Raw genomic sequence first — 21,647 nt, 5'->3', positions numbered from 1 at the left:
GGGCCAGGCGCCCTCGGGTGGGGGACACTGCTGAGGGCGTGCTGAGAGGGTCATCACAGGGCTGGTCCCAGGGAGGCTCGGACTTGGCAGTCAGGAGAAAGTCCCCGAGGAAACGTGGACCAGAGACTGGAAGATGCTTACCCACAGATCCCTCCCTCCCTCCCTCCCCCCTCCTTTCTTCCCCTCCTTCCAGCTCTTGCTTTTTGGGTCACACCTGGCGGTGCTCGGGGGACCCTATGGGATGCTAGGGATCGAGCCCAGGTCTGCCGTGTGCCAGGCAAACGCCCTCCCTGCTGTGCTGTCGCTTCACCCCCACAGGAGGTCGGCAAGCCCGGGACTGTCGTGTTCAGCGTCTCTGGCCCGGGGCGGTGGAGCCTGACACCCCCTCACCCGCACACCAAGCCAGCGTCGTCCTCGGGCACAGCGGGGCCGGCGCCACCTGGAAGGAAGGAGCCCGGCGCCCGGCTGTTTCTCTGAAGGGACACCCAGCCCCGCTGGGAGACTTTGGAGTGAGCTCAGAGCTCTTCCTCAGAAAGGTGTGGCCGGCCCCGACCAGCCGACTCAGCATGGCCAGGGCAGGCCCCGATGCACCAGGGGTCACCTCTGCAGAGTGACCTGATAAAGCCCCCTGTCTGACGCGCCTCAGGCGGCAGGAGACGCCGGCGGTGCTGGATTTGGGCGAGGAGGAGGCGGCTTCTCGGGCCTGCGGGGCCCGCGCTTTGGCCACTGGTGCTCAGCCCCGTGGACTGGACCCTGGGTGCCAGGGGCCGTGTGGCACTCCCGAGGCGCAGGAGCGCCGGGCCGGGGGTCATGTGGACACCACCGTGGGCCTCGGCCCCCTGTGCGTCCCGGCCCCTGGATTCCCGCCCCCCAAAACTGCCCTCTTGGCTTTTCTCTGTCAAAGCCCCTCAAGCCTGAACCGATTATTGTGTATGAAAGTAACCTCGTGTGTCTCCTTTCTCTGGGCCTGCGGGGGCTTGGCCCCCAGCACCACCGGCCAAGGGCATCTGGAGACCCCAGAGCACCCGGGGGGGAGTCTCGTGCCCACCCCCAGTGGGTGGGCCCAGTGTCCCCGGCCCCTGAGACCGTCCCAGACTGAAAGGACCCAGCATGCACTCAGTCAGGGTGAGGGTCCCGCCCACCCGCCGCAGAGCCTGCTGTCTCTGGGCTGACTGGGAAGGCTGTGTAAGTCCCCGTCCAGATGAAGTCGGTGTTCAGTGCTGTTTGTGCGAGCAGTGGCCTGTGAGTAATCCTTCAAGGACAATAGGCCTGACCGGGAGTGGCTGGGTCACCGGAATGTTCGCCCTGCAGATCCTATCTCCTTCCTGTGACTCGGTGTCCTTGGGGAGGCGGCCACCTAGTCCCTGCCACTGCAGGAAAGCAAACAAAAGGATTCCTTCAGCGGTCCCTGGGCTGCCCACCCTGCCCCGGGGTATCTGGGCCCCCGAGGCGGGTCGCTGGGCCTTGGCGCCTTGCCCGGACCCTTCTTCCCATCCCCTCTGCTGGGAGCCTGGGGCTCCTCCGGCAGGCCTGGGACGCCTTTGCAGACCAGGGGTCAGCTCTTCTATTTGATGAAACTCGGACTGCGCCTTGGACGAGGCCCCGAACCTCTGAAGCTAGACCCCGAGCGGCGCCCCCGTCTGTTGGCCTGAGGCACGGCAGGGGCCTTGGAACTGGCTCCCGCGGTCCTGGCAGCCTCGGGGGCCACCGCTGCAGCAGTCGGGCGCAGGGCTGGGGACCCTGCAGTGCCACCGATGGGCGCGTAGGGCCGTGCGGGGCTGGGGTCGAGCCAGGCTGAGTGCGTGCAGGCGCCCTGACCGGGTGCTGTCCCCAGCCCTGGCGGGGTGTACTGCCAGTCACTGACTCGCCCAATACATTGTTGCCGCCTTTCCTTGAAACCATAAAAAATACTCTAATTCTTCAGACACGTTGAGTCATCTCTCCTGCACAGGGCCCCCAGAAATAAACCCTGCCAGGAGCAGGTGCAGACCCCCGGGGCGAGGTGCTCCCTCCCCCAGCAGGCAGAGAGAGCAGCGCTGCTCTCTCCGGCCCCGTTTGCTAGGATTGTATCAGCATTTTTTCCCTCGTAACTGCCTTTCCATTCAGTTGTTACTGCTCTCCGTGCTCAGGGAGTTCTTCTAATACCTGGAGATAATCAGCGATCAGCACAGTCTCGGAAAATCCCTTCTCAGGCGCCTTCTGTTCTGAAGGCGTCTGGGAGGCCGATGCTCGCGGAATCCGGGTCTGAGGCTGAGTGCAGCTGGCGCCCGCCCCAGGCCCAGCCGCCCCCTCGGGGAAAGCTTAGGTATGGGCAGGCATGGGCAGGAAGAGGCTCAGAGCAAATGGCAAGACCCAAGCCTCACTTGCTTTCCTCTTCCAGAGACTGCTCCTGGCTCCCTGCATGGGGCGGGGGGGGGGAGGGGGGGGCCCCGACCGTGTGCAGAGTGCGCGCTCCCGGTGCTCTGGGGTACCCCCGACGCCCCCCAGCCCCATCATCACTAGTCTTACTCCAGCGTGAAAGGCTGTCTGGGAGTCAGCTCGAGGGCGGGAGGCTGAGCACAGGAGGACGCAGCTTCACTTGGCCAGAGCGAACAGTACGAACAGTACGGGCCAGGGAGCTCGGAGACAGGGCCAGATAGTGATGCGTTTCCGGGTGGGTATCTGCATGTGAAAGACTGACGTTGGCACTCTGCTTGACACCAGATAAGCATTTACTTAAAGTTGAGCTTAGACTTAAACGGAAAACTTTAAGCTGTGAAACTCTTACAAAAAAATGTCTTTGTATCATGGTACAGCAATGGTTTGTCAGTCACAATAGCAAGAGCATACGCCACAGAAGAACAATAAGATTTCATCAAAGTTAACAACTGTTGTACTTCAAAAATCACTGTCAGGAAAATGAACCAGAGAATGAGGTTCAAGATTTGCAAACCATGTAGCTGGTAGACATGCCAGGATCCCTAAGAACGGAGTAGTCAGAGACAGATAACAAAAGTGACTGGGAATTGGATGGCCATTCCTTCAGAAACGTTCACTGAGGCACTGTTTTACACTGAGATCACGGAGTACTGACAGATGTGGAGAGTTTGGGAAACATCGGCATTGCTGGCTGACACAGCTTGGGGCAGCCGCTTTGGAAAACACTTTGACGTCACCGTCATTCTTGGGTGTGACCCCAGGAGAACAAGCATTGGCCACACAGGATGGTGCAGTAGTGCTCGGAGACACGGAGCCTCCAGCTGGTCACAGACACACAATGGGAAGGGTTGGGGACGCACTGAGGCGCGTGAGCTCAGACACCCTGGGGGCCGGGCCCGCGGCTCAGTGGCCACACCAGGGTCTGACACAGCACCAGGACCCCAAACCCAGCCACAGGACTTGGCTGTGACCTGACTTGTGTGAGCCCTCGGAGACAGGAAGCAGACCTGTGTTTCCCCGGGCGGGAGGGAAGCCCAGGGGGGTGCTAATGGCCTGGGGTTTCTTTTATGGGTGATGACAGTGCTCCAGAATTAGGTCACGGGGTGGTTCCGGAACTAACGCCACTAAATGGCACACGGCACAGGTGAGGCGTGGGCCAGGTGGATGAATCATGGCGCGGTGGGGCTGTCCGAGAGTGCTCGGTGCTGGCGGGAGAAGTGGGAAGTCTGATGTCGCTCTCTGGGCCGGCCTCGGGGGTGCAGGTCTGTAGCCCGGCTGCCCACGGCCCACGGCTCCGCGTCGCGTGCTGCCGGCCTGTCTTGCTCTGCGTTGCTCCCGCTCAGCACTCCAGGCACCAGGAGGGAACTGCAGAGTGTCGGAGTAGAGGGGGCTGGACCATCACGTATTGGAGATGGTCAGATTGATCTAACCGAGACTCGTGTTGGCCTCCAGACCGGTCACTCGAGAGGGCAGAGAAGGGCGCGCCGAAGAGAGAACACAGGCTCCGGGGGCAGGCACGCCGCAGGGTGCGTGTTCGAGGGAGAGCCCAAGCTCGAGGAGCCAATAAATACGGATTTGATACAGAAACTTAAATTTTCTGGGGTTTAAAAAAGATCCCACTTCCCCCTCCTTGTGAATTAATTGTCTTGGTGTCCAGGTTACGTATTGGAAGCCAGTCCAGGCGGCCAGAGTCCCAGAGTCCCAGAGCTGTTGGGGTTTCCAGCCGGCTGTCGAGAACCGTCGTCTGAGAGCTGCCGGACGCACTGCCCTGTGCCCCCCTCGGGCTGCTCCGCCCCGCACGCGGCCCCACCGCCGTTTCACTCGGCAGGGCCTGACCGACTGGCATTCTGAGAAGTTGTATCCCTAGGAGGGACGCCTGGTGACCACCCACTCCGGGAAAGCCGGTCGCCGGCTCTGCGTCTCCGGGCAGTGCGGCCGGCGTGGGAGGAGGCGCCCGACTTCCTGGGCTCAGAAGCCCTGGACTCGGAGCAGGACCCGGTTTGGACGGAGAACGCAGAGTTTCGAGTCCCTCCTGCCCTCTGTTGGGAAAGTGCTAGAAGAGTGGAGTGGAGGGCAGGGTGGCGTGTCCGGAAGCCCGGCCGGGGGCCGTTGGGGTGAGGGGAGAGTCGCGCGCCGCAGTGCTGGGGACCCTCTCGGGCAGGGACTGCCCCAGGACCCTGCCCACTCCGTGCCTGCGTATCTGACCGTACATTCGCTCCCTGGACAGTGCTCACATGCACACACACGTGCTCACATGTGCCAGTGCTCTGTCTTCTCTTCAGGAGGGAGTAGGCCACCCTCTAGCATGACCGTGGGGGTCTCTTGTTCTCCCTGTGCAGCCCTGCTGGGCACCGCCCATCGGAAGTGAGCTTCCTGCGTCTTTACTGTGGGGACTTTCTCGAAGGGGTGAATCTTCTGCCAGTTTAACTTGAAATTTTTCTTATGAGATACTTTTCACATCCTTATTCTTCCTTGAGCTGAGGAGTTACATTTTGTATCTCACCTGTGACTGCCCCGGGTTTCTCCTCTTAGGATCTGGGCAGGTATCTGCATTTGGTGTTTGACTTTATCGTCTCTGCTTCCCTCTGGGCTGCTGCTGAGGCCCGATCACGCCAGCCCTCTGGGACACGGTCCTGAGCCCCGCGGCAGAATGCCTTCAGTGGGCAGAGAATGGCTCGCTTTTATCAAGCTGAAAAAGCAGACTGCTTATTTTTGCAGAACTGTGCTTGTGAACACTAGGGATGTAGTAGTATGGATTGACTTTTTAGATGCTTTTTATTTTAACCGTGTGCTTGTCAGCTATTCTTGGCTACTGTTGAAGCCCCCCTGTTCTGGTGTACCGTGTCGTCTGAACACCGAGGAGGCCCGTGATAGCATTAGTTTTTCTTGTTCTAAAGCTTTTTAATTTAAAAGTCTAATTGCTTAATTTAAGTATTTTTGTTGTTAAATGTGCGGTGCTTAGGGCTTATTCCAGGCTCATCGGTCACTCCTGGCACGCCCAGGGGAACGTGTGTGATGTCAGGGTAAGCTGGGTCGCCCGTGCAAGGACAGCACCTCACCCGCCGCTGCCTCTCCAGCCACTGCCACCGGCAGGCGGCTCCCTGCCTGTGTGACCGCACGGCTGGGCCGGGCTGCAGTGGCCTCAGTGCTTCCCCAGGGCTGCTTTGAGTCTGTCTGTCTGCAGACACCGAGGTCAGCGCCTGGCCCCTGCCTGCTGTCCCCGCCGCCGCCTCACGGGCAGCCAGGGGCGGCTCCACTGCGATGCCTCTCGGCCCGTCTCATTGGCGTGATCACTTTGGCAGTCTTGCTTATGAATAGATGTCTGTATACTGCGAGTAAGTCAGTGAGCTAGAGCCTGGAGCACTGTCGTCCCGTTGCTCATCGATTTGCTCCAGCGGGCACCAGTAACGTCTCCATTGTGAGACTTCTTACTGTTTTTGGCGTATCGAATACGCCCCGGGGAGCTTGCCAGGCTCTGCTGTGTGGGCGGGATACTCTCGGTAGCTTGCCAGGCTCTCTGAGATGCATGGAGGAATCAAACCTGGGTTAGCTGCGTGCACAGCAAATGCCCTACCAGCTGTGCTATTGTGCCAGTCCAGTAATAATAATAATATTAATAATGTTTTTAATTATAATAATAAGAGTCTCTTGCCCCCGCGCCTGGCTGTCTTCACCAGTGCCCCTTGGAGCTAAAATCACACTTTATAAAGCTTTTTCTGAAAACTTTTCATAATCATCTTTTTTTTTTTTTTTTTTTTTAGGCACGGAATGTTAACACCGGTGAATTGGCGGCAATTAAAGTCATAAAATTGGAGCCAGGTAAATTAATTGAAATTTATTACTAGTTTCTCATGACTGTAAGTCATTGAATTTCTTGAAGTTGTACTTGATCGTGTTTGGCCAAGGCCTGTCATCTTCCCTTCACGCTCTGGGAACTAGAGCTGCTGTCTCCTCTCCCGCTCTCTGCAGCCTAGAGACACGGAACTTGTCCCGGAACGTTCTTGCTTGGGTCGGGGGCTGGAGAGGGCCCAGCGGGCAGGGCACTGGCCGGTCCCACCCAGCCCCAGAGCCCGCCAGGAGCGACCCCTGAGAACAGCAGCAGAGCCGTGTCGATCCCTGGCACCAACCTAGCCGGCCCGCCCGCCGGAGGGGAGAAGCGCTGGGCCTCCGCCTCGTCCCCCTGGCGGCCTTCCTGTGAGGCCCGAGTGACCGGCGCCCAGCTGCGTGTCCCTGCCTGGCTGGGGGCTTGGCGGGTGCTTTGTCGCTCTGGTTCTCGGTGCCGTCGCCCTCCAAGGCGGCCCTGTGGGAAGCGGAGGCCTGAGCCCTCCGTGCTGTCTCCAGCCGCTCAGCTCTGGCCCGTCCCTGCCTCCCCCTGCCCCAGGCCACGCTTCGAGCCCCCTTCCCATTGCGCCCCTCCCCCGGGGGCCCCAGCAGCGCTGGTGGCGCCCGAGTTTGTGGGGAGGAGACGTCTGTGTGTGCGTCTGCTTTTCCGTGGCAGGGTGGTCGGGATGAGGCTGGGGCCCCTCCTGCGAACTGTCCTCCGACGGCCCCTGACGGCCCCCCGCTGTCCTCTGAATCTCCTCCACAGAAGTCGAAGGAGGGTCGTTGGGGCTGGCGGCCCCTGCAGTGGCCGTGGGCGGCTCTGGGGCTCCCGTCAAAGCTGCGTGTTGGGGCACCCCTGTGGCCTCTGGTCAGCGGGGCCTCCGGAACCCATCCTGCTCCGAGCGAGGTGCCCCTGGGGCACGGCCATGGCAGCCTCTGGGCCGTGTCAGCCTGAGCAGGGCGGGCACCCAGGACTCGGCTCCTCTGGAAGGCCCGTGCAGGGCGAGGAAACGCAGCAGCCGGACTCCGCACCGGCGCTGGCTTTCCGCCTGCCGTGACCTGGTACCACCCAGGTGACTCGGCAGGGTGGGAAGTGCGGTAGAGCAGTAGGCCCCCTGCGGTCTCGGCCTCCACCTGAGGTTTTGTATTTTGGGGCAGGGCCACCCTCAGCCCTGGGCCAGGAGCCCTGCTCGGACTCTGCGGTGCCCGGGGGTGCTGCTAGCGCTGCCCCCAGCCCGACGGTTCGTGACGAATTTCTTTGTTTTTGCTCCCCTGTGTCCTGTGGGAAACGTTAGTTCCGTCCCCCGCCAGAGCCCGGCTGCTGTGGCTCTGTCTGCGGGTGGGTGGCTGCGGGGAGAGTGCGGCGCCCCCTGGAGGTGGCTCTGGGGCCGGCTTCGCTTCCTGCAGGGCAGGGCTGGGCTCTGGGGCAGCTCGGCCTTCTCTCCTGTCTCCCCGTCTCCCCGCCCGCCCTTCCCTCTCGGGCGGCTCGCTCGCTCGGCCCCCTTTCTGCGCAGCCTCGCACTTGGCCGCTGCTAGTGCGAGTCGATGGGGCGGCCCTGGGAACGCCGCCTGCAGCTGTTGGTGTATTACACGCCGCTGTAGCCCACTTTGCTTTCGTGGCCCTCACGCATGTCAGAATAGCCTGAAGTTAGTTTACCTGAGCCCAGGGATGGGGCGGTGCCTGGCTCAGTTCCACAGACTCAGCAGCCGAGATGCCACAGCCCTGCAGAGGGCGAGAACCCACTCGGGACCTGCCTCGGGGTCTGTCATGTGGTTAATGTCCTGGCCAGAAAGGGGCTCTGGGCCGCGCACGCGTGTGTGTGGTATGTGTGTGTATGGGGGGGCATGTGTGTGTGTTGTGTGTGTGTGTGTGCCATGTGTGTGGTGTGTGTGTGTGGTGGGGGGGCTTGTGTGTGTGTGTGTGGGTTGTGTGTGTATGTGTGTGCCGTGTGTGTGGTATGTGTGGTGGTGTGTATATGTGTGTTGTGTATGTATGTGTGTACCGTGTGTGTAGGGGGTGTGTATGGCAGGAAGGGTTTATCAGCAGTCAGATGGGTCAGCTGGTGCAGGGAGGGACTTGTGACTTGGAGATGACCGTGATGGTCCTTCCTTCCACCTGGCCCGGCCTCTAGGGACACAGGTACACCGGGCGTCTCCCGAGTCTCAGTCTGGGCGTCTGCGTGTCTCCTGTCTGCCGCCCCCTGGGAGAGTTTCTTTTTTGACTCTTCCAGGCTGAGCCGCCTTGCTTTGTGTAATCAAATCCATTTTTTAAGCGGTCGGTAACGACTGTGGCAGTGAAGTGTCACAGTTACAGGCGCGTTGCCCTGTGCTCTAGGGACAGGATTTCCCAGGAGAAACTCCTGACTGGTCAAAATTATTTTTTAAGAATTCTGATATGTGGTGGGAAAAAATTTCAGTGTATGGGCCAGAGTGACGATACGGCAGGGAGGGAGCTTGCGCCACACGTGGTCCCCGTCCCGGGCACAGCCAGGCGGGGCACGTGTTCAGGTGTGCTCGCTGGGGGAGGGCCTCTGCAGCCCTTCTAGCTGAGAGTGACACGAGACAGGCACCTGCTTGTCTCAGAAGGTCTCGGGCAGGGGCCGAGCAGAGGGACATCGGGGGGATGCTCGCCTTCTGCCGGCTGGCCCACGTCCATGCCCAGGCCCCCAGGCCCCTCCGGGAGTGACGGGCCCTGAGCACAGAGCCAGGAGCTCACCGGGGGAGCAGCAATAGACCAGCCCACAGGCCTTCGGAAGGGCTCTCTGAGGGCAGCGGGGACACCGGGGGCCAGGGGGGTCAGGGCACCCGCTCCCCAGGCCTGGCCCGAGCTCCAGCCCAGTTCCTAGCCAGTAAAGGGCAAAATTTGTTATTTGTAAATAGAATTAGTCTTCAGGTTAAGAAGTTGATTTATTTAATCCAGATCATTGATACTTTTCGAATTAAGCCTTATAAAGCAAAATCGGCCTTAACGCGGGCAGGTCCTTTATAATGAGAGCCCACGCCTGGGGCGTTTCCCGTCCCCTTGTCAGGTCAGGAGGGGTCTGTCCTGTGGCCTCACGCCCGTGTCAGTGGCAGCTGGGACAGGAACCCAGGCTGGTCTCGGGCTGCCCCGGTCTGTGAGGGCGTCCACGCTGCCTGTGCGGCTTCTCCCGGCCACCGTGGAGTCCGTGCGCTGAACCAGCCCCCAGCCCCGTCAGTCACCTCTGTTCGTGTGGCCGCCTGTGGAGTCTCTGAGACCCGCGTCGCAGTGACCCCAGGGGAGGTGGTGGCCGCATGGCCGCTGGCTCGCCCGCGAGGCGTCTGCCTGGGTCGTGTCCACGCTGCCCAGCACAGTCCTGGCGTCTGTTCCGGGGCGCACGCTGCCGCTGCCGTGTGCGTGGCCCACTCCACGCTTTCTGCAGGCCCTTCCCAGCAGCACCTCAGGGCAGTCGGCTTCTCCCCCGGCACTGACCGTTCATTCCTTCACACTCGAGGAACTCCAGACTCCAGAGGCCGGGTGGAAGGAGTAGCGGTTTGATAGTTTGCCCAGATTCCTCACTGGTGCTGCTATTTACATTTGCTTTACCTTCTCCTACTCTGGAGATGACTCTAAACATTTCAGTGTGTTCTCTCAAAACAGTGGCATTTTCTCTTTTTTGTCGGTGGTTTTTGGGCCACACCCAGCATGTTTAGGGATTACTTCTGGCTCTGTGCTCAGGAGACCACTGGGGTGCAAGGAATCGAACCCGGCCGGCCTCATCTGCGGCAAGTGTCCTGCCCACTGTCCTCTTGGTCCGGCCCCCGGCAGGGACAGCGGTTACTTACTTCCCAGGCCGTGTTCGGATGCTGTCACCGGCCCTGATTGTCCCTTCAGGGCAGACATGCAGGCTCGGCACCAGGGCCAGGCTGAGCTGCCAGGTCCCTCGAGCCTTTGGAGCGACTCTGCTGTGCGACGTGGTCGCAAGGCAGGGGTTGCCCCTCGCCACAAGGACAGGCTGGGAAACGCGGAGTGTCCGCATAGCTCCACCGCCCCGTCCCCTCGAGGGAGCATGCGGGGGTCTCCCCTCTCGCCTCCCTGCAGTAGCCGCTGGTTCCCGGCCCCCAGTTCGTGTTTCTCCGCCGTGCCTTGGGCTCGCCGAGGCCCTGGAGTGCTGCGGGGTCCCGCTGATGTCCGCAGGGCCCTGTCTTCTCGGGCTGCCCCTCGTCCCAGGGTGGGTTCTCTCCTGAGTCTCCCGGCACCTGCCGCAGCAGACGCCCGAACCCAGCACTGAGCCCCGGGCGTGTAGCAGCAGCTGCAGGTGTTCGGGGTGTGGGCAGGGCCGCTGCTCTCGCTGCCTCTTCCTCCCACGCGCAGCCTGGGCCACAGACACGCGACTGCGGGGCGGGGTGCAGGTGAGCCGAGAGCAGGGCCCAAGGCTGATCTGGGCATCCCCTCATTAAAGCATTCCGTTCCCTCATCCAGTCATTCTAAATACCACGTGTAAATGGTATCCTGTGTTTATCCTTCTGGCTTCCAGTTCCAGCCACGTTGCTGCAAATTACACGATTCCACTGTCCCACAGAACTCTGTGGCAGCCCGGAGTGTGTGTGTCGTTGGGTTGGACTCAGGTCCTAGCTTGAGTTGGCTCCAGTCTCAGCTGTCGCGCCGAGTGCAGCAGGCATCGTGCGTCCACTTTGTCCAGGTTCCTGTGTACCCAAGAAGGAGGAAACACTTGCGAGGCAGCAGCCGTGGTCTGCCCGATTGCCGGCCAGGGCATTTGGAGGGTCTGTGTCAGGATCGAGCCGTGCAGCTGTGGGGTGAGAGAGTGAATTACCTTCCGCTTCGGCAGTTGGTGATAGAGGTTGTGTGACTGCGTCTGTTGTCAGTTTAGTACTCAGATTTGGGCTCGGGGGACGACTTTGAAGATTGTTTGGTAGCATGTAGTTGGAAAGTTGATCATGGGGATCGAACGCTCTTGAATGTCAAGTCAGCTGAGACTCGGTTGTTTGCCTGTGATTGGGGTTTTAGAACGGCTCTAGCCTTTGCACGTTGATTTCAGAGTCAGCGGGTGAAACAGGGCTATAGTGTTCTGAGGCCTGAGTGGCAGGAAGAGAGGAAAGGGAATGAGCACGGATGATCCCTGGAGGAATTAAGTCTGCGAAAAGTGCTCGGCAGGCTGGTTAAATCGGGGAGGAGCCGGCACAGGAAGGGTTTCATGTTGCAGAAGTGAGCATCGTTGTAGGATGGCGGCAAAAATGAGTGTTGGTAGAGAATATGAAGGAATCGGAATGATGGAACAGCTTTTGGGGGCTTGGGAAGGCTGTGGTACAGGCTGTCCTTCTTTATTATTTTTTTCATTTTAGTTTTTCCTTTTTGGGTCACACCTGGTGACGCACAGGCTCTGCACTCAGGAATTACTCCCAGCGGTGCTCGGGGGACCATATGGGATGCAGGGAATCGAACCTGGGTCGGCCACGTGCAAGGCAAACGCCCTCCCTGCTGTGCTGTCACCCCAGCCCTGGCTGTCCTCCTTTGGAAGAGAGGAGCACCCCTGGGCAGGTCACGTCCTCGGATAGGGCCGAGGGCTCGGCACTTGGGAGAGGGCAGTGTCCCGTCACCAGCTGCTCCTCTGTCCCTGGGGAGGAGGCGCAGCTGGCGGGAAGCATCCGGAGAGCTGAGGGACTGTGCCGAGAACTTGGAGCTTTTTAAAGAGCCGCCTTGGGGGACGGGGGACCTGCCCGTTGCCAGGCCTGGGACTGTTACACACGTCACACGTGCAGCTGAGGTCACAAGCCAGCCACTTTTAATCTTGCCTGTTACTCAGCCTTGTTACTCCTTCAGAGGTAGTGTTAGAGTATCACCTGGAAACAGTGTCTTCACTCTGATTAATGAATATGCTTTTTACTCTCCCACTTCCAAATTGTCTTGAAGCCACTGCAGAACTCGCACCACACCATAAGCGCGTAATCGGGGGTGATACCTTTCTCTCCAGACTGTGGCTTCGTCCCAAAGTACAACTTCTCTGCACATCCTTCCAAGTGACTCACTTCCATTTTATGTTCATTTTTGGCTTTCTGAAAGAACTCCTCCAGCATGGCCCTGAAAGGCTGGAGGTGCTCCTCCGGTGACCCCTTGCACACCACTGTCATCTGTTTCTCACTTGCTTCCAGTTGCTCATCAGTTTTTGCAAATCTTTCATGAGGGAGTCTCAAATTTGACTTGGGGGGCCAGAAAGAAATCCTGTGGTTCAGGCAGGGGGAAAACACTGTTCTCTGTCTCCGCTTCCTGATCGTAGTCGCGCAGGTGATATTCCACAGCATAGGCCACCAGATTAATCCCATTGTCCCGACATTTGACCTCCTTGAGCTCGGGCAGAATCTCTAGACTATACCCATCTGCTTGTCCCCGAGTCCTGTTTCCTCTATTCATATAATTTTCAGAAGCCAGAATGAGAGCAAAATATCCTTCACACTCTTCATGTGCGGAAACCCCTTAGATGCGCGAGTGATGATCTCAACCTTCCGGTGCAAGGAGGTCATTCCCTCTGCAAAGACAGATCAGAGGAGTTTGAAACTGACCACATCATAATCAGTTGAAGGTTTTGCCTGACCAGTGTCGCTATTGTCCCAAAATTCCAAACGGGATCGGACCACCGTCTCCTTCGTGCAGAATTCTACTTCACTTAGCAGGGAGAAAGGACTGCAAAGTTTAAGTTTAAGAAGAGAACTCCCAGAATGACCATCAACTGGGAGCTCTTTGGCACTATTGCAGCAACGTGGGAAGATGCCGTCTTTGACATCAATGAGAGATACAATCGACTGGTTCAGCACCTCCATGACTGCCCGGGAATGCTGAGTGGGAAAGTCACGAACAGACGCCTGTCTTCAGAAACTCTCGAGTTCATTCGCCAGTGTGGTTTGGCACTGGCCTTGGGCAATCACAAGCTAATGTCAGTTTATAAAGCTGTGCGGAGAAGCGATAAAGGAAGACCTCAAAGAGAAGAGCAGCAGTGTTGGCCGATGCGGCAAAAGCCGGGAAAAGTATTCGCAACGCTCGCCTATTCTTTGCCAACTACAAGACCAATGTGACTGCCCTCCGACGTCCTTATGGGTCTATCACATCTTCCAAAAAGGCAATGGAAAGGATTATTCACGACTTCTACTTGGATCTCTTCGATAGCCACACAGCCACGTCCACCTGCCCACATATTAAATTGTGCAGAATGGATATGTCATCCCCAACATTCTCCCTTCTGAAATCTGACATGCCATTTCGTCGGTAAAGACGGTACAGCACCCAGTCCGGACAAGGTCAGACCCGAACACCTGAAGAATCTGCCGCCAGTACTCGTCAATACACTGGCTCGGCTTGTCACATGCTACCTGTCCAAATGCAAGGTTCCGTCCAGTGGAAAACCAGCAGGACCGTTCTGTTGTACAAGAAGGGAGACATCCACGACATTGGCAACTATCACCTAATCTGCCCGTTGTCCATTGTCTACAAGTTGTTCACTCGAGTCATCCTGAATAGAATAGGCAGAACGCTAGATGAAGGACAACCATGCGAGCAAGCCGGGTTCCGAAAAGGATTCAGCATGATCAACCATATCCACACGGTGACCAAGCTCATTGAAGTTTCGAGAGAGTTCAAGATACCACTCTGTCTAACGTTCATCGACTTAAAGAAGGCCTTTGATTCTGTTGAGACTGAAGTGGTCATCGAAGCCCTAGCCAAACAGGGCGTTCAAACTCAGTACATCAAGATCCTCCAAGAGCTGTATTACGGATTCACCACCAGGATCTCACTATTCTACAAGGAAGTGATCATTGACATAAAGAGAGGGGTTCGGCAGGGTGATACCATTTCACCAAAACTCTTCAGTGCCACCTTCGAGAACATCATGCGATGACTGGAATAGGAAAGAATGGGAGTGAAGATAGATGGTCGGCAACTACACCACCTCTGCTTTGCTGATGACATCGTTCTCATAACACCACCAAACATTAGCCAGGCGGCACAAATGCTGGCCGACTTCTACCATGAATGTGGAGAGGTCGGACTGCAGCTGAATCTCACCAAGACAATGTTCATGAAAAACGAACTAGTCCCTGACATTCCATTTGCTCTCGACCGAACAAACATCTCCGAATGCGGCAGCTATGTGTACCTGGGTCGAGAACTCAACATGAGGAACGACTTGGCGCCAGAACTATGCAGGAGGAAGAGAGGTGGAACACCTTCAAGAGTGTCGAAGAAGTGGTTAAGAGGACGAAGAACCTCCGGCTCCGGGCACATCTTTTCGATTCCACCGTTCTTCCTGCACTAACATACGCTTCAGAGACCTGGGCCCTACGCAAGCAGGATGAGAACGCTATTCGGGTATCCCAAAGAGGAATCAGAAGAGCTATGCTTGGAGTGTCACGTTTCACTCAAGTGAGAGAGGGAATCCAGAATTCCGACCTCCGTTGACGATCAAGAATCAGGGACGCTGTCTCGTTTGCCAAGGCATCTAAAATCAGATGGGCCGGACACGTAATGCGATTCAGAGACGACCGCTGGACTAGAGCTGTTACCGACTGGATTCCACGGGATGTCAAAAGACCGCATGGCCGCCCACCAACGAGATGGTCTGACTTCTTCGTCAAAACCCTGAACGAACAGTTTGAGGCTCTTCGTGTCCCTGGAGCAAGCAGATACCATTGGGCCTCACTAGCCCAAAGACAGGGACGGATTGAGACATTACTGGCACCTGCTTGAGCAAATTGAAGACCAACGGGATGACAAGTGATACAAGTGATTAGTGAAGGTTGTTTCTGTAGAGATTAGAGGCACGAAGAAGTCCGTGTTTGGGGACTTAGAGAGGAACTGCTCCGAGAGGGGTGAGCTGGTCTGTCCTTCAAACCTCCAGTTAGTGGACTCCCATCCTGCTGGTCCTGCAGCCGTGGTACCTTTCCCCAGCGTCGCCCTCGAGCTTCACAGCATATTCTTGCTGTGTCTTCAGCATTACTCAGCGTGTGTGGAAGAAAGACCCAGAAATACAGGACGCGTTCATTGAGAGGGAGAGGTGCTGTGCAGAGACGGGAACCGCGTGCCCGGCCTGGCTCCTGGCCTCACCCGTGCGGGCAGTGCCGACCGTGAGACGGCGCAGGCCGGCGTCCTCGTTCTGGACAGTCAGCGGGTAGGCATTCGCTTTGCACGCACTGGCCCGGTTCTGATTCCTGGCCTCTATGGCCACCCCCAGCCCCAGTACCGCCAGGAGTAGGCTCCAGGCACTGCCGAGTGCGCCCAGAGCCAGGCGGTGACCCGTTCAGGGTGACAGGCCCAGAGACGGCAGCCCTAAAACTGAGCAGGAAAGTAGAAGGTGGGACGAGCATTGGCCGAGATGTGGAGGAAGGGACCTGGGGCAGAGGGCAGAGCTCGCTCAGTGCCCGTGTGAAAGCGGGGAGGACAAGCACCCGAGCCGCCGTGGGCCGCTGCTGGGGAGAGCCGCTGAGCTGGAGGGGAGGGAGGAGCAGAGGCGGCCGTGTTGCCCCTGAGCACTGGGCTTGGAGGCGGGGGAGGAAGGGAGGCGGGCGACGGCGTGTCGGGAGGGCCCGGTGCGGGCGCGCGCCCTTGAGTCCTGGCGGCGGTTGCTTTGGCGTGTGATGTTCTCGGCGTGTTCCCGTGCCTCCGCCCGGCTGGGCTCACTCGCCCGGCCTGGGACTCCCTGGCCCAGTGCTGCGAGGCTGCGCCCGGGAGCCCCGTCCTGGCGAGCAGCGGAGGCCTCCCCAGGTCGTCGGTTTCTTGCTCTGTGCGCGTGCGCGGGGAGAAGGCTCTGAATAAGGACAGCGAGTTTTAGCTCCCGGAGGGGGCCACGGGGGGGGGGGGGGCGCTAGGGGAGACAGTACTGACGCCCGAGGCCTAAGCACACCGAGCTTTACGCGGTGGCTCTGCGACCCCTCCTCGTTCCAGCCCCGTCTGCTCAGGGTGGGGCTTCACGCATCGTCAGTGCTGAGGAAGGTTCCCAGCAGGCAGGTGCCCGGTCAGCAGTTTCAGGCTTGCCGTGAGGGCTCCGGCCGAGGCTGTGGACAGAGACTTCGCTCTCCACTTGGCTGCTGATGACGCCTCGAGCCAGACCCTCACCGCGTTCAGTGCTTTAAGGCCAGAACCAGTTATGTGGAACCGCACTGTTCCCTGTGCTCGGTTGGGTTCCGCCCGTGCCTTGGCTGCAGTCTGTCTCCAGCCAGTGTCTGTTCCGCTGCGGCACGTGGCACTGTCCAAGCATCGCCACATCCTCTGAGGAACTCGGGCAGCCCCGGGAGCAGGGACCGTCACTGGCCACGTCCGCTGAGGTCAGCTGAGTTCTGGCCCGCATGCCAACCCCACTGGGTGTGACACGCCAACGCAGCAGCCCACGTGTGTGCATGGTCACCGCGCTGCGAGTGTGGACTCTTGACCGCGCGGGAGCACTTGTGGGGCACCAGCGTTCGTGTCCTGACTTCAAGAGAATCGTCCTTTCTTGCTAAGCTTCTATTTGCAGTTTGTACTAAGGGGCGGGGGGTCTCTGTAACGAGTCCTATTGTGGTAACCGCAGAGTGCCCGCGGGACACTTGCTGGTCTCAGCAGCTCATTTGTTTGGTTTTGGATTTTGAGGGCCGACACAGCTGTGCTCAGGGCTTAGCTCCTGGCTCTGTGCTGAGGATCACGCTTGACAGTGCTCGGGGGATCCTGTGGGGTCCCGGGAATGGAGCCCGGGTCGGGCCCGGGCAAGGCCAGCGCCTTCCCTGCTGGACTGTCACTCGGGCCCTGCGCGCGGCGTTGTATACAGCTGATCTCATTCAGTTCCTCAGTGCCCCTGGAGCTCCGTGGCGGTGACTTGGATCCCTGGTTCCCGAGGACGGGGCTGGCACAGAGGGCTCGCGCCAGGCCCCCTGCGGGCAGAGTTGGGAGCTGAGTCCCGTGTGGGCGGAGCGTCTGTTCCGAATGCGGGGGCGTCGCGTGGCGGGTGCCTGAGCCTGACTGCCTGTGCTCCGTTGCAGGGGAGGACTTCGCCGTGGTGCAGCAGGAGATCATCATGATGAAGGACTGCACGCACGCCAACATCGTGGCCTACTTCGGGAGCTATCTCAGGTACCGTCGCTGCCACCCCGGGCCCTGGCGCGGCCTCGGCCGGCCGACCCCTCCGCGTGGGCGGGTCCAGGACGGTCTGGGCGAGGAGGCCCAGCAGGGGGTCTCGGGGGCTGATGTCCTTCGGAGCGAGCCTGGGCCGCCGCCCCCGGCCTCTCGCCTCCCTCCTGCGATTGCATCTAAGAGGCAGAAGCGTCTGTTCCACCGTCTCAGGAAAAGCGGCTTTCCTGCTCGAGCCTCTGTGCTGCCTCCACGTTGTCCTGAACGAGGAACGGAGGCCGCGGACAGTGGGGTCCCCTGTGTGTCCCCAGTCCCCATGCGAATGTGCAGTAGCCCTCCCTTGTTCCCGGCTCCCCGCGCTGCCTCTGCCACGTGCTGCCCCTTCGGAGGCTCCTCCTTCCAGACAGGGTGGCAAGTGTGCGCTTACGTGCGGGGAGCTCCCGCTGTGTCTGAGGGTGCAGTTCGTTCCCTCGTGTCCTGGTGGTCTTTTGAATAGTTCACTTTAAAGCAAAGTCCTTTTATAGACACAGGAAGACAGTCAATATTATGCTTTTGTAACTTGGGATTTAATTGGCTTCAACTATTATTCCCTCCTGGGCATCTGCTTTCTTGACTTAAGACTCAGTTGCCCGTATTTCCTAGCACCCCAAAAGCAGGGTCCCAATGAGAGACTGAAGGGACCCAGGGCAAGCTGTGAGCTACCCTGGCATCGGTGTGGGCCAGGCCAAAGCGCCACGATTCTTAACTGTAAGTTAAGAGCTTGATAGTGGACAAATGCTGTCATGATTCAAAGGTAATGACGAGACTAGGATCCTGCCAGGGATAGGATAGACTAATCCAGCCTGAGCACTGTAGTCTGAGATTGAGATGACCCCAGGAGAGCAGTTCTATAAGCTTAATATATCTCTTACTGTGTCCACACAAAATGATTAATATTATGAATGCTTATATGTTAGTTGGACAAGGAGAGGAGAAACACCCATGGGATTCCGCTTAGGTGGGTCGTCCTGCTGTATGAAAATCTGTCCTAGAAGCAGCATCCCCAGAGGGAAAGAACTTTAACCCTATTGATTGTGACCACACCTGTGTGTAAGCCCCAACCCCTCATGCTGGGGGGATTTAACTAGGCTGTAAGAGAGGGTTGGGGGTTCCAGATCGAGAGCCAGGAGGAGGAGGAGAATGAGAGAGGCAGAAGGAGATTGATGAGAGATTGAAAAGGAGGATGAAGTAGCACGGGGGAGGGCGAAGCAGGAGGAGAATCAGAGGGGAATGGAATAAACTGCACTGAGACCCACCAGCCTGGCCCTTGTTCCTCCCTTCGCCTGCCCATGGCCATCGACCTCCCGGGGTGGGGGGCGGCGTGAGCCTACTGAACACGGGCGGCGGGAGAGATAGAGCCCCGAGGCCCCTTTTTGTGTTGCTGAGGCTCTAGCCTTGCACACGGCCGACCTGGCTTCCATCCTTCACCACATGTGGCCCCCCAAGCCCCCCCAATGATCCCTGAGCTGGAAATAAGCCCTGACAGAGCCAGGTGTAGCCCAAAAAACCAAAAGGAAAAAAGTCAATGATCTGCACAGAATGATTTTTTCCCCTTAAATCTGAACTAGCACACATGGTTTTTCATGGCTATTAGCACACTTGCTGTCTCAAATATTCTAAACATGAAAATGTGATACACTTTTCTCTTTTTCTAGGAGGGATAAACTTTGGATTTGCATGGAGTTTTGCGGAGGTGGTTCGTTACAGGATATTTATCATGGTAAGACAAGTTACATTTGTAGAAATGTAGGTAGAAATCAAGTAGAATTCTTGTTACTTCCCATGTAAAAGCAGTGTTTTGTGATTGTTACTCAGATATGTGACTGTATATTAGAGATGCATGGGGGAAAGGTCCTTTATTTATAAGGCAGAAAATTGTATGAAAGCTGAATTACTCGCTGGCTATAAAGAATGCATATTACATATCATTTGTTCAAGCTTTCCAATTCAGAGTTAGGGGAATTAGGCGCGAACCTGTGTGTGTCGAACACAGGGTGGAAAGGTGTCTAGTGATGCATGGCTGGTGTCGACACAAAGACAGTCAGCTTTGCCCCGTGCTTGAGAGGCGTCCGTTGCTCAGTAACGCTTAGATGCTTTAGATTATTTGTTTATGGATGTTCGAGGGCTGCGAGGGCCGGGCGCCCTCTGCCCCGTGACGGGGAGCCTTGCTCGCCGCCTCCTGTCCTCCTCCCCTCCTCTCCTGGCCTGCCCGTGGGCCATCGTCACACTGCAGAGTAGCCTCATCCTTCTGCTGGAGATGTGCTTTTTCAGTTAATGTAATACAGAATGCCTTTTTTATTTTTGGGGTGTTCTGCAGCCAGTCAGGAGCTTGTGCCCCGAGTGCGGGCCCTGAGGCTGCTTGTGCGTGACCTCTGTGCTCGGGGCCTGGGTCAGCCTGGGAATTGCGGCAGCACTTCCACGAGCACGGCATGCGCCTAATCCCCAAATTATTATTATTATTATCAGTAGTAGTAGTAGTAGTAATAGTCTCTTGCCCGCACGCCTGGCTGTCTTCCCCGGGGCCCCTCAGAGGGTTGGGCTCCAGCTTCCCTCCCCACCCCAAGCAGAGCTCCCTGTGGCCGAAGACCACCAGAACCTAGCTACAGCCATGCTTGAGGCTCCTCTCTACACATTCGGACCGGCCTCATGCATGAAGGTACCGGCAGAGGAACCCAGGTGTGTGTAATCCCATCAACGGCCAACAAGCAGAGAGATACTTAAAAACAAGCTTCCAGAAGCGATATCTTTAGCCTACTTCTCCCTTTGGGAGAAACTGGCAGCTTCTGAGAGTTTCCTGCCCACATGGGACAGCCTTGCAAGCTTCCCATGGTGTATTTATATACAAAATCCAGTAACAAGCTGGATCTCATTCCCCTGACCCTGAAGAGCCCCCAGTGCAACATCGTTAGGAGGGCCGAGTCGAGAGAGACTTCTAAGATCTCAGGGAAAGGACGAAATGAGATGTTACTGAGCTGCCCGAAAAATCGGTGATTAACGGGATATTGTGATTGTGATTGATTGATTGATTGTAGTAGTAGTAGTAGCTTTTTGGGTCACACCTAGCGATGCTCAGGGGTTACTCCTGGCTCTGCACTCAGGAGTTACTCATGGCGGTACTTGGGGGACCATATGGGATGCTGGGAATTGAACCTGTGTTGGCCGTGTGCAAGGCAAACAAACGCCCTACCTACTGGTCTATCACTCCAGCATCCATCCTCCGAATTTTTTTTTCCCTGCTTTTTGGGTCATACCCGGCAATGCACAGGGGTGTTACTCCAGGCTCTGCACTCAGGAATTATTTCTGGCGGTGCTCAGGGGACCATATGGGATGCTGGGAATCGAACCCAGGTTGGCTGCGTGCAAGGCAAATGCCCTCCCAGCTGTGCTATTGCTCCAGCCCTCGGATTTTTTTTTTTTTTTTTGGTTTTTGGGTCACACCCGGTGATGCACAGGAGTTACTCCTGATTTTATACTCCTGGTTTTATCCTGGTTGTGCTCGGGGGACCATATGGGATCCTGGGAATCGAACCCGGGTCAGCCGCGTGCAAGGCAAACGCCCTACCCGTTGTGCTATCGCTCCAGCCCCCCAAATTATTTTTGATGTCGATTTTATTTTGTTTTATTTTTTGAAGGAGACTTTAAAAAAAAATTAATTGGATCCCAGTGATAAACACCGTTATAAAGTTGTTCATGATTGGGTGTAAAAAACTAAGGCTCGCCGAGGGGCGAGTGCACTCGCGGGCTCTCCGGGCGGCTCTGTCTCACCACCCGCATTCGGTGCTCTGGAACCGCAGTGTGTGGACTGGATCGGGACGGCCGGTGGTCAAGGACAGGCTAAGGAAGAACGAGGACCAAGCTGGTTGCTGATTAGTTACCGTTTATTCAATCTTCCATCTTTCTCATCTCCCGCACTCCCAGCTCCGGCCTCTCTCTGGATCTACTGCTCAACTGCCTCTCTCTGGCTTCTCTCTCTCCTCCTACTTGTCTCTCCCACCTTGCCCTCTAGGCTACACCCAGCCAGGTAGCCAAATCAACATAAGAAAGCCCTTCCTGAGGGCAGGGCACTCCAAAGCCCTTCCTCACTCTTAAGGTTTTTTTCTTTTCCTTAGTCCAGGAACTTATTAACATCTCAATACTAGTTATTTTTGTATGGATATAGCAAGGGATACATTGAGGCTTGCAAGGCAGCTCTCCTGGCAACATCTTGCCACAGGCTCAGACCACAGCACTCAGGCCAGATTAATCATTCCTCACCCTAGCAGGGTCCAAATCTAGTATCACTGCTTGGATCATGACAGCATTT

General features: G+C 57.4%; 1 protein-coding gene across 4 annotated transcripts in view; it reads left to right on the top strand.

Annotated features, from left to right (window-relative positions):
- The window catches only part of MAP4K3 (mitogen-activated protein kinase kinase kinase kinase 3), a 132,459-nt gene that overhangs the window by 32,920 nt on the left and 77,892 nt on the right, over window positions 1–21,647 (top strand). For all 4 annotated transcript variants that reach the window (XM_055119812.1, XM_055119811.1, XM_055119810.1 and 1 more), the window contains exons 2-4: window positions 6,180–6,237; window positions 17,218–17,308; window positions 19,000–19,064. In XM_055119812.1, coding sequence (XP_054975787.1) covers window positions 6,180–6,237; window positions 17,218–17,308; window positions 19,000–19,064 — 214 coding nt within the window. The remainder of the gene's footprint in view (window positions 1–6,179; window positions 6,238–17,217; window positions 17,309–18,999; window positions 19,065–21,647) is intronic.

The sequence above is a fragment of the Sorex araneus genome, chromosome X (assembly GCF_027595985.1).
Source record: "Sorex araneus isolate mSorAra2 chromosome X, mSorAra2.pri, whole genome shotgun sequence".
Classification (NCBI taxonomy): domain Eukaryota; kingdom Metazoa; phylum Chordata; class Mammalia; order Eulipotyphla; family Soricidae; genus Sorex; species Sorex araneus.
This window is presented reverse-complemented; position numbering and strand designations above follow the sequence as displayed.